The sequence below is a fragment of the Rhipicephalus microplus genome, chromosome 7, assembly GCF_043290135.1.
Source record: "Rhipicephalus microplus isolate Deutch F79 chromosome 7, USDA_Rmic, whole genome shotgun sequence".
Taxonomy (NCBI): domain Eukaryota; kingdom Metazoa; phylum Arthropoda; class Arachnida; order Ixodida; family Ixodidae; genus Rhipicephalus; species Rhipicephalus microplus.
Genome location: NC_134706.1, coordinates 35,352,277 through 35,365,079, shown reverse-complemented (window position 1 = coordinate 35,365,079; position 12,803 = coordinate 35,352,277). Strand labels below are relative to the sequence as shown.

Below are 12,803 nucleotides of genomic sequence, written 5' to 3'. Positions count from 1 at the left end.
TGCAGCTGCGACACATCTATGCAGCGGATAGCGTGACATGACTTAGATAAAGAAAAGCGCAGGGGCCATGCATGTCTGGCAGAGATGAAAGAGCAAGAACTTCGGCTGTAATAAGGTGGCTGTGCACAGCCACCATACGAAGAGCCAGGAGACTTAACGCTTCTGGCTCGGACACCATGGTGTCCAAGCTGGCCGAGAGCCAGGAGCATTCTCCTATTTTTCAACCTCGCGGTTGATCCATGCGGCTCTTGTTGTTTTACCAAAGCCGAACAAACGAGCCTTCCTTTGCGCCCCGGTGGCTAAAAGTCATCGGGACGCGGCGGATGTTATGTAGCGGCTGTGGAATGACCATGCGAGATAAGAGTAATGGTTTTTTTTTTGCTCTAGCTTTAAACACAGACAGCGCAAAAGCCAGAGTACTTCTACAAGAATGATACGTGTCACACCGTTGACGTTTGTAAGTGCATGAGTGATGCAATCTGTGTTCTTTTTAGGGAGATATGCCTTGATGCCTCCTCAAATGCGAAATTCAACCATCGGTGTCTCGCCTCCCGCAATGTCAAGAACGAGTGTTGCAAGATATTGTTGAATAACGCATCCTAAGTTTGACGTCACCATTGATGCCACGGCGGCATCAAAAGTAGCTGAAATTTGTGACATTGTCATGCCGTCTATATGACGTACGTGATAAGACATAATGGGTGTCATTAGACTCATTACATAGCATCGTGGCTTTCAAAAAGTTGTCTGATCACGGAGCCAGTGCAAAGCCACATGAACTGACTCCAATCTTGGAGGTCATGCTCGGAGGCAGTTTTACGTTAAATGGAGAAGAAGAATAACAAAACTTTATTTTGAGGGAAGGGGCACAAATTGTATTCAAAGCATGCATGGAGGTTGGGGCCCCAAGTCCAGGGCTCCGCTAACTTACGCCGCTCGCCCAACGTGACTCACAAGTGCTAATTGCACCTCAGCGTCCGAGCTGGCAAGTTGTGCCTCCCGCTGCTCCGAACTTCCTACAATATTGTTGTCTAAAAAAAGAGAGTTCAGATTCTCTTGCTCTGGATCACTCACACTCCAAAGATATGTGAAATAAAGTGGACGAACCGTTGCGCCACGGGCAAACGTGACGGTACAACGTAGAATATATGTTGCTGAGCCCCGATACATTGAAAAGTCTTCCATCTGCACCTTGCGGAGATTCGTAGCGTCTTCCCCTTCAAAAGTTTTCGAAAGGGGGCAGGGCCAGTCCACATATCTGCTCCTTCGATATGATACCTAAAGGTAGCATATACAGTAACTCGATATACATCGATGAAAGAAAACGGCTACTTTCACCTGCGAGTTGCCTTTAAGGTCCCCTCACCAGGTGACATAATGAATAATTCATCAGTCACTGGAAGTTGTTGCCCATTATAAAGAGCATTGTCTCGGCTGCTAACAGCTTTATCGGCAGTCTGGCACAACTTTAGCCGACCGGGGGTTAGGTATAACCCACGTGGAGACTTCGAGACCTTGCACGCGAACACTGAGTGCCTCCTGGAAGGCCCTGCCTTTCAGCAGGCACAGGTCGTCTTCTGTTAATTTTATCGTGTATATCTGTGAGCTTCTGCCTATGGTAATTAACTGGCGCTGCTCGCCGCGAAGACGTCTAGGGACGATCATTCCTGTATTGGCCGCTGGTGTCACGTAGCACGTAACACATCTAACGCGATAGCGTTACAGAGCTCGTTTCGAAGACATTCCGGTGTCATTGGTGGTGAGCGAACTTAAAGGACCTGCTTAGTGCCTGTTGGAAAGCTCTAGGCTGGTTGTTGGGGCTGCGCAAGGCAGCGGCCCACCGCTGTGGAAGGGTTCCGGAGTTTAGCAACTTCCCAGTTTCTCATACATTGCCAGAGCTTGGGGGTTAATGTGGCGACGTCCATACGCCGGACCTTTCATATATATGTAGGATGTGCATTCAGGTAGTCTGCTACACAGTGAGAGCTTAGGGTACGTGCACATCTGCAGTTCGCCTGCGTCCTGTCCAGCTTATCGCTGGGGGGAATGAAGGTTCGGCGTACCAGGTAAACATGCCACAAGAATTTTTCCATCTCTTTCATTAGAAGCTGAGAAAGCCAGTGTTTTGAAGCGCCGCGAAACCATGTATGATGAGAGGTGGCACGCTTGAAGCCATTGCTGTTCGCCCCGTGTAGTCTTCGCAAGCCAAATCCCTTCCCTGCCTTTTTCGGCACTTGAGCGGGAGAATCGTATGGCTCATACGCATGGGCACGCCATGTTCAAATAAGGTATACTGTGCCCGAACCAGCCCGAGCCCCCGAGACGCGAGCGGTGCTGTGGCGTGAAGCTTATTGAGGTGGCGTTCCCAGCGTCGCGCATCATCTCTATACGAATTAAGCCGGCTGTGTCCTCACCGATCGCTTGGCTTTCAATCCTAACGTGTAAGGTGTGACACTTGTATGGACGTGAGAATAGCGGTATTATCAGCCAGGGCTGCATGCTTGAACATATAGATAAACGTGGGAAGATAAATGAGCCTGACGAGTGCTGGAACGTGGTAGGAAACGTATACTTTCATTTTATGGGGTTTCCTCTCCACGATGCGCAAAGCGCCTGATTATTAACGCATGCGAAGCGGGGGCAGAATAGCCTCGCTGTGATTCGCAGTAAAAATTTTAAAAAACGCACATGTTTCGTACGTGTGCTTTAATATTGCTCTCAAGCTTTAGTCATTTATTCGAGCAGCAAATTGAAAAAAAATGCGCATGTGCCAAATAATCATCGAGGTGTTACGGCTACGGTTGGCGACGTCAGATAAGATACATCTACATAGAGGACGGACCTGCATCCCGTCCTGTACGTCTCCTTTTCGTATGGGGGTGCGCAACGTTAAACTTGAAATTTGATCTATTTACGCGGCGCGTAGGTTTGAAAATTTTGCAGACGTGGTCATGAACGCCCTGTGTGTGCACTGCGCTCGTCAGGTCAATATGGTGAAACCTGCCCTTCATGTGAATGCATAAGCGACTTCGTGAGCTTCTCATAGGCACCCGACAGTAGACGAGAGGTCGTGACGAAGCTCTTTGGGCCGCCTCAGCATTGTTGGTACCGACCACCAGGGATACTAAGAGAACGGAACGCTCACTCAAATCAGTGACACGCTGAAGTGTCAGTGCCCTTTCTGGCACGTATTCAAAGAACGCTTCCTGGGCGCTTAATCAGCCGTGAATCCCTTGCTCGCAACTAAAAAGCAAAATTATATGCACGTGCAAGTTCGGTTTTGCTGCGTATACTCACTAGGGTACGCATTGGAAGGCTCGCTTTTGCTGCGCCTACTCGCTAGGCGGTGTGTTTTGCCGCTACAATCAGATCTCGTAAACTGCCTTTCCGGGTGCCTATACTAGTGCTTTGTATTTTGGGCTGTTCTTATTTCTACTCCATCGTACCTCGTCGACCAAGCATCCATTTTCTCTCTGATTTTATAGATCGTTGTGAAACCTACTCGAGGCCTCGACCTCTTCAAGATGACGGTTCTAAGGCTCGTGCCGGGGTCGCCGGCCCACCGACACTACTTCGAGACGCTGTACACGCACTACGGGGCCGGCGTAACAGACGGCGTCACCTTCGAAGATATGCTTGGGTTCGAGGCCGAAGTCTTGGAACCACTTCTCCGGATGTATAGCGTGGCGCCCCGAGCGTACGTGTTCGAAAGAAGCCCCTACGACACATCCGGAACGTGGGAACGGTGGACGACTACCATCGCGAGGCACTACGACCTCACCGGAAGCGAAGAGGTGCGGGGACATGTTTACACTGAGAGGCGCGCTGCAACTTTAGGAGAAATATTGATACTTACAACTAACCTGCAGTGAGCGCTTGTCCCCCCAAAAATGCATGGACGAACTCCCCAATGGGAACCCTGATAGACCCCTTGCAAAAACGACGGCAACACTGGGCGGTGGCGTCCGTGGTAAAGGAAGAAACTACCGTAAAAGCGTGCGTCCGCTGGGCTACGGGTTCTTTTCTATTCAGCCTTCGTTATGCAAGTGGCGTTACATGCAACTGTTTTCCCCACGGCCGGGTGAGACATTGATATGTTTTTCCTTCTGCCTCTAAATGCAGACAGGATAGTTGAGTTTTACATAATCAAGTCGACGACAGAGCGTTCCTGTGACCGCAGCTACAACTTCAGCGTAGAATTGCGTGGGATGCCGCTGCCATAACGAAGGCGGAATATAAAAGAACGGAGCCCGGTGGATGCACGCTTTTGTGGTAGTTTCTTCCTTTACCATGAACGCCACCGCCAAGTGTTGCTGTCGTTTTTAAAAGGGTTCTATTGAATGCGAAGGAGCAGCGGTGCGCACGGCGTTCATCCGGCTAAAAAGGACGTCGACACGGGTGCTAGAAGAACGGTTTGAAGCGAAACATGGTGTAGCGTTCAAGGCCAAACCTCATAAACGCGAAAATGCACGTGACAGCGACGAGCGATGCTATGAGCGACGAAACAGGGCGTTCGCGCGACGTCTCGCGTGGTAGTTTTCGCGCGATCACTCGGTTCTCCAGATTTGGAAACCATCGCCCATCGCCCGGAAGTGCTGTGCTCAAAGCACCGGAACAGGATGTACATGACTGACGTACTGCCGGTTCTCTTCATGTGCTGCGAAATCGCCACCTCCTCTCACTCACTTCTCCACCCGAGTCACGCGTGCACAACGAAGATATAACGTAATGTTTGTGCACGTGCACATAAAAAAGAGCTGCAAGGCAATAATAAACACTTTCCGTTCTATTACGCCACAATATATCTTATTTTTAAATTGCATACCGCTCACTACGCGATTTTCTTGGTACGAGTAGACGGCCTCGTGCAAGCAAAGGTGGAATTCGCTCGCCGAAGCCATCGCGTGAATGAGGTTTGTCTGCTCTAGCGACTGTTCGCGCGAAGGCAATCTACGTCGCGTCGCTCCTCGCTGTCGCATGAATTTTCGCGTTTGTGAGTTTTTGCCTTTACTTGGTGAGCGTTTCTTTAAAACTCAAGGACACGGGAGGCGGGTTGGGTTTCGTGTACGTTTCATCGCAGATAAATGAACCGAAAGAGTGTTTTTTTTTTATTGGACGTTCGGTCGAGCTTTGAAAGAGGTGGAGAGGGTGAAGCGAGATTGAAGGGTGTTGCGGGTGGAGGAGCCGGAAGCTAGCTGCAGTTTCGGGTGCTGCGGCGAGCGTGCTGCGGGGGAGGGAGAGAGTGATGTCACGGCGCACCTCTGAGGGGAGCGTGACGGTAACACGCAGCTGTGCCGGGACCTGTACTTGGTACCGCTACAACCTCTGCGGTGAGGGGAACGCGTTGCGGTACGTTCGTACGGACGCACGTACGTGCGGCGTTACACACGTGAGGAAAAGTGCATCTTCTCATCTAGTATTCAATAGCTATGTAGCAAGCGAAAGTAGAAGCTGTCAAATTAGAAACTTTACTACCGTAATAGCGATTATATAGTTACACTTATCACTTATCCGGAAGTAGTGATACGTTTGTAGCTTTACTATTCAGATATGCTGCAATTAAAATGTTATCCTGCATAATGTCTGCATATGATTACCTTGCACACCACAATGACACCCTCCGATAACATCGTGTGCACATCGAACACGCATGCATATAGGCGAGCACAGACCAATGGATTAACGGATACAACTTATTTGAAACACTATAAGCAAACGTAGCTGGGCTCCTAGATGTCCGGTAGCCCCTTGGCTGACCTCCCTATAGGGAGGTCCAGTCCACCAGTTGCAGCACACAATGTCGTAGCTTCTACGCGACACGAGCAACTGAAAACAATATACTTTATAACCCTTCACCGGCGTAGCATACGTTGTGTATTTGAGCTAACGATGAACGCAGACTTCGATTTGATGCTACGGACACTTATTTTCATGATTCGCTATACTTTATTCGTGTAGACGTTCAGCCGTTCACCTTTAAAGATTTTAACGCGACATTTCTTTCGGCAGCTTTCGCGGAGTGTAGCCTGCTGCTCATTATATCCCGGAGTTGATAGACAGTTTGTTTCTGCGCGTGTATCTTCCACGAAATAGTGTAGCCTAGCTGTGACAGCGGAAGAGATAGGAAGAAACAGAGAGCGAGAGAGAGCGAGAGAGAGCGAGAGAGACAGAGAGAAATCACAACATAGCCTTCTATAGTATTGCGCGAGAATGCTAATTAAAACCGAGCATGAGGAGGACTGATGTGATAGTGAGGAAGAAGGAAGTGAGCGGCACAGCGTATCATTGCATAGTGAAGTGTGGCATGGAAGGGGCATAGGTAAGCTAGGGTGAGGAGGAGGAAATGAAAAGGATGCCACTGGGTTCCCTGTTTTCTCGGGATTTGCGCCAGCTGTGCGAAGCTGACCAATATTTAGGAGCGAAGTACCTTAACTCCGCACAATGTCCCTCCGTCCATAAACCACCGCCGGCTCTCTACAACGAACGTAGAAACCGGATCATCTGTGAAGAACAAAAAATTATCAAAAGGCTGTTAACCGGAACATACAAAATATAACCCCGCAAATACATCGACATTTACACTCATCACTCAAATCACATGACAGAACACAAATTTAACAAGATCAAAATAAAAGGCTGTTAACCAGAACAAAACAGAAGGCCATAATACCTAATCTGATGCATACTGCTTCGCACCATCATCAGAATTTATTTCATGGATATGCGTGGGCGTTTTTTACATAACCAAGACCTACGGCACGGCTTTATGTTCTTCCATAGTAGAGTAGCTCTTACTCTAAATCGTTAAAAACTTTTTTCTAAACACACATTACTGCAACAGCTTCAGCCAGAGAGGCTTTATCTAACAGTTCACGGGCCTAGTGCTATAAGCACTAGGCCAACGGGACAGACTAGTGCGCTCCCATAGTAGAGTACCAAGTACTATCAATCATTAACCAGTTATTCTAAACACATGCGGATGGTCCAACAGTCAACTCACCTAAAGGCAACAAAGACCCTTCTTTCGTGTGCTACACATCCAGATCACGATCTCGACGAGCCACCGGGAGTATTTCCTGGTGGCGCTGCAGCTGATCGCGCAGAAGGAGACCGTCGTAGAGCTCGTCATCGGCTGGCTGTGTGTCCAGTTCACCTCGTGGTTCGCCAACCGACAACTGATCGCAAACTACCACGGCTACGGCGAGCATGTCGCGGCGCAACACCAGCGCGCGTGCCTGTCCTTCACCTTAGCGACCATGGGAGTGGCCCTGTTCGTGCCGTTCGTGGCGAGCGTATACACAGAACCGGTGCGCGCCGACGCTGCACGCATCGCCAGGGCCGTGCGTCGCACCGTGTACCAGAGCCTCGACAGGGCCACCTACCCTTGGTTTGAGATGGACGTAGTCTTCAGCATCATGAACATCGCCAGTGCGCATGACCTCGAGGCCAGGTTAGAAAGATCTCGCATATTCCCTCTGCATTGACGCGAGACAACTCGAAAGCGGTAACCGTCGTCTTCGTCATCTTAGTGGATGCATTGATACGCGGGAGCGGGGTTCCTCTTCACGAGGGGGGGGGGGGGAGGTGGTGATGGTTCGTCGCAGTTCCCCCTTTCTATCATGTCAATGTTTGGAGCTGTTTCTGCGCCTCCCTTCTTAACCACGTGTGCACGCCTGTGGATGTATTGATCTTAAAAGGAACAAGTTTTGACCGTGTTCATTGGTGCTCGCTCAAGTATAATACAAAGCGCAGAACCTTACATAGAATAAGACAATAATGGGGCATGCACAAGGAGCCTTCATTATCAAAGGGACTACAATTGCGGTGTGGGTCTTGCGTGGTACTTCGTCCTTTTTTTCTGCAGCCTGTAATGCTCCTCTCTTCTTTTTTATTTTTGCAGTTCTAGACACTGTGCGTACGTACCAGCACTATCTACAATGGAGGTGTGTTGTAAGGACTATTCTGGTTCTACGTTCGGGTCTGCGCTATGCGGTCTGCTTGAGGAGTGGATTTATTCCCGCCTCCCCAACCTCCCGCAAAAAACATTCTGCGCCTAACATGCAATTGCAGTGCCCGCAGTATCGATTACACTAAAACCTACATGTGCACCTCACCTGATTTCGTGTTACCTCAGAAAATGGCACAAACTGGGACCATGATATGGAGTTCATGATGTCATCTCACGCAATCACCTGCAACGACGTCGTCGTGTCAGTGCCTTCAGAATTGGAGGCGTTGCAAACCATTCGCACCTCACCTCGTCTTGCACTGCTTACATGATCGACCCAACTTTCACAAAGCGGGGATGTGACGTGACTACGACGTCATAACGTGACGTTAAGTCATGTGAACTACGAAATTTTCATTTTCCGTAATGTCATGATCACCGTCATGGGTGGCGCCTTCAAGAGGTGATGATATTCAGTATCCCTCGTGTTGACAACGATGAACAGTTTTCGTTTTGTTGAGGAACTGAAGGCTTACGAAGTCATCAAACACTGTCGTCATCATCATCATCATTTAATTACCCTTAAAGGCCCTTTTCAGAGTATTACATGAAGGGGGTGGGGGGTACAAAAGCATGACGAGCAGCATGTTATTCGGTCTGCACTGTACGATCCTTTCGAGAAATTTCCGGTTCTGTAGGCACCGAACTACCCTAGTGGAAACAGCGTGCCAAAAAAATAGAAGCAATTCTGTACCTTTCACACTGTTTCTGAAGTTGTCGGTGCTTCGATTGCTGGTCACAGGTTCTCCCGTTTTCCGGACATGGAGGTGAGCTTCGTGAGGAACGTGCGAGACGCTGCTAACGCCCTCCGTCAGACAGACGCGGACGCCATCGGTACGCAGATTCATACGTGGATGCTGCGGGACCAACTGTACGCGTTCTTCGCCTATCCCGACCGGCTAGACTACACCCTCAAGCCTTCCGTACTAGCGCCACCCGTGTACCACGTGTCCGCGCCAGCGCCGGTGCGCCTGGGCACGTTCGGCGTCGAAGTGGCCAAGGCCACCATTTTCAGCTACGTCGACCTTCGTCACGAGGGCCACAGCACCGATTCCCTAGATATCTTCCGAAGCTGCTTCTACGCGGCAATGTACGAAGACGTAAGTCGAGCGAGCTCTAGGGGCGAAGCTCCTGAGAGATTTGGCCATAAGAGGGAAAAGAAGAGAAAAATGAGCCCCGTTACTGTCTGCATCAGAGTGCGACACCTCAGCAGTAGCTCACGAGAGATGGGGGTGATGAGGGATTAAAAGAATAGCAATAAAGGTGTAGAGATAGAGAGAGAGAGATGCACTGGGACAGCGAGCGAGGACATATCAAGGGGGTAGGAGAGATAGAAAAGATAGAAACCCGGTCACAGGAGTCCAAGGACAGGGCACCACTTGCGAGAGCTCGTGTCGGTGTCAGGAGATGACGTAGGGCAAGTCCAGTAGCTCAGAGCTGCGCTGTCGTCGGAGATCGGCGTCAGGAGATGACGTAGGGCCAGCCCAGTAGGTCAGAGATACGCTGACGTCGGAGATCGCGAGGGCACAACTGGTCAGCACGGAATCCAGCAAGCGAGTCCTCACCCCATAGCTCCCCAGGTTCCCTGTTTGAGGTCGTTGGTGCTGACCTGCTCGGTCCTTTTCCGCGATCAACGAACGGCAAGCGATGGATTTTAGTGGCCCTTGACCAGCTGACATGCCACACTTAAACAGTGGAAATTTCTGCGGCAAAGGTCACTCAATAAGAAAACGATTAAAGAGGATAAAATATGCGGACGCTGTTTGTTGTAAAAGGGATCAGATATCAGATTAAATTCATGGTTTTTATAGTTTAAAAGGAAGTGTAGTCCAGCGAGCGGCTCCAAGCTCCTGAGGACCTTGCCTTGTCTTCCATAGTGATCCCGGTATTGAACCGTTGCTATAGTCGAAACGTATGTGAGGCACAAAGAAATGTATCACAATAGACTTCAACCTAGACATGGGCGTAAAGTGAGAGATCGCTATTTCCGGCGAAAATAAACCATAGAGAAGGGCACTGATGAGGTGATCGCTACTAAAATGCGCCTTGATGTCTGTTAGATCTGATTATTATTGTGTCTAACAAGGAAAACGAGCCCTTAAATGTATACTTTATTTCTTCAGGGAAACCCGTAACACAATGGGACATTTCGAGCACTCTATCCCAACAAATCACCCTTATTGAAATGGTATGTCTCGCCACCGGTATAAGGTGGTCGGTGCTTGGATTCACTTTAGAGGCATATCCTCCAATGCGCCAATTTTTAAAATTCTTCTTGAATCGCCTAAGACGACAGCAAAGGGAAAAATAATTAAAATTTTTATCTCTATATACACTCAATGCCACTAACTTTACAATATGTGGGGCAACAGTCGGGTAACGTGTGGTTACTTACCGATACGATACGCTCAGCGTTGCCCACTTTTCATGATTCACTTCGTAGGGATAAGTGATTTTTTTTACTGCTGAACGACCAACTCAGGGCCGTCCGGCGGGGCGGGGATGCCAACACAGTCCAGGGACTTCGAGCCGTCACCTAAAGCCACCGAGACCAAATGGCCAGCCCATTGTGTTCCATCAAGTCTTTTCTCACTCCCTCTGCCACGAAACAGGGCAGCGAGAGGCACTGGCTAACACTACCGGGGATTAGGCCTAAGCACACATAAATACTCTACAAAGCAGACAAGCGAGCACCCCCCCCCCCCCCCCCCGCAGTCGTAATTCAATTCGCAGAACATCGGGTATCGTGATTCGAAGGTTGGCATCCCGCCGACGGCAGGCGTTATTTTTCATTCGGATAAATGGCGACATCTGTAGGGCCTAGATAAAACGGACAAGTATGGAGTATGCGCTACAGAAACCTATGTCATGGTACTTGTATGCTGGTGTACATACTCCACAGTTACCTAATAACAAGTTAGTTGCTTTTTAAACCGTGTTTTTTTTTTATTTTTAAAAAGTAAAATATACGAAAATGGACGTGACTTCAATTGAGGTTACACGAAGCGGCAAAGCATATCGGTACCTTCGTTGAAAACCCGGTATTTTTTAGCGTAGTTCTTAAACGCCAGTCCCTGTCGGTGTTGTAACCGATAAACATAAAAAAAGTAATCGATAGACACAGACATGAAAAAAGTAGTCACAAAAATATACGCAGAATCGAATAGGATTCGAACACGTGCCGCCTGCATTCTAGTAGTTTTCAACCCCACACCGATGCTGGTGCGTGAATCTCATTGGCAAAAGGACTTCATACAGGCGTCACGTCGGGCACGGACCCAGGTGGTCGAAATTTCCGGAGCCCTCCACTATGGCGTCTCTCACAATCATATGGTGGTTGTGGGATGTTAAACCCCACAGATCAATCAAATAAATCAACATCGGGTAAGGAATGCCGTCAATCTGTGGTGTACAGCGAGGAAGAAGAGTAAAATAACAACCGCTCATCACGCGATGCTGATTACGCAACGATTGTGTGGTTTAATGCTTCCCACGTACTGCAACGTTCTCAGCTACAATTCTTCATCGTCATTAGCCACATGCAGGATCAGTAACGTGCATGTAATACCTTACAGACGCATAGCGGGTACCTTCGGTATTCAGGGTCGGTGTCGTTGGTTGTAAGCGAGAAGTATTCAAAGAAAGTGAATAATAGAAATTTCTGGGTCCGAGTGGGAATTGAAGCCAGGGTGTCAGTGTTGGCACGCAGGGGTTTCATCAGGGCCACATTGTCTGTTCGAAGTGGTTATGGGAATAAAACACAATACGAATGTTATTTAGTGGCATAAGTCTCCTTTAGGCGTCGTGTATTGCGTGGCGCGAGCGTTTCGCGCCAGGCGGCGAAAGATGTGAATTGATTGATTGATATGTGGGGTTTAACGTCCTCGAACCACCATATGAATATGAAACACGCTGTAGTGAAAGGCTCGAGAAATTTAGACCACCTAAGGTTCTTTAACGTGCCCCCAATTCTGAGCCCACGGGCCTTCAACATTTCCGTTTCCATCGGAAATGCAGCCGCCACAGCGGGGATTTGATCCCGCGACCTGCGGGTCAGCAGCCGAGTACTTCAGCCACTAGACCACCGCGGCGGGGCGGCGTGAATCGAAGCATCGGAAGCTAATTCGCACCAGGCCAGATTACGCCATCTCTATCAAATCTTGAAGGCGAAGCTTCAGACGTCCTACTATTTTCTTGCGGTGTAAAGATAAGCTTACGGCACGATCAGTCCCATTATGGGTCGCACTTTGTTTCAGCGACCGAGGGAGACCGACGCCGAATGGGAGCGAAGAGTGGGCCTCCACATGGCGTCCGGTGCCGCAATAGACGTCGCGCTGGCGGTGCTCAGGACGGAGGCGTCCTTCGACGAACAGAGGCTGCCCGACGTGCCCCTGTCGGGACGCCAGCTGTTCTACGTGATGCTGTGCTACATGCAGTGCGGGGCGCAACACGGCGCGGCGCTGTGCAACGAGCCCCTTAAACACAAGGAAGACTTCAGCGACGCCTTTGCGTGCCCTCCGAGAAGCAAAATGCGATCGAGGCACCAATGCAAGAGCTTCGTTTAGCCTATAACGCCGTGCACCGTATATCGTTGGAAACGACTGTAGCGTTGGCACGGTATACAATGCACTATGTGTATGTTTATTAAATGTGCGTGTCGAATCGCTTTAACTTAAACAAGCGAAAAAAATGCACGCATCTTCACTGAGTGAATTGTGACGAGTGAGCGAAGCACTGGCAATTGTTTTTACTGTAGCGCCTATTTTTCTTGACGTCTGTGTTGCCTTTTCCCTTT

The 12,803-nt window shown here is 49.3% G+C and overlaps 1 protein-coding gene across 1 annotated transcript; it reads left to right on the top strand.

The window, feature by feature from the left end:
- The first annotated feature begins 3,674 nt into the window (after nucleotides 1-3,674).
- On the top strand, nucleotides 3,675-12,573 carry LOC142767738 (endothelin-converting enzyme 1-like). Its single transcript, XM_075869964.1, has 4 exons — nucleotides 3,675-3,794; nucleotides 7,044-7,450; nucleotides 8,751-9,108; nucleotides 12,265-12,573. Exons 1-4 carry the CDS (start codon nucleotides 3,675-3,677, stop codon nucleotides 12,571-12,573), a joined length of 1,194 nt encoding a protein of 397 aa, XP_075726079.1.
- The last annotated feature ends 230 nt before the right edge of the window (nucleotides 12,574-12,803 follow it).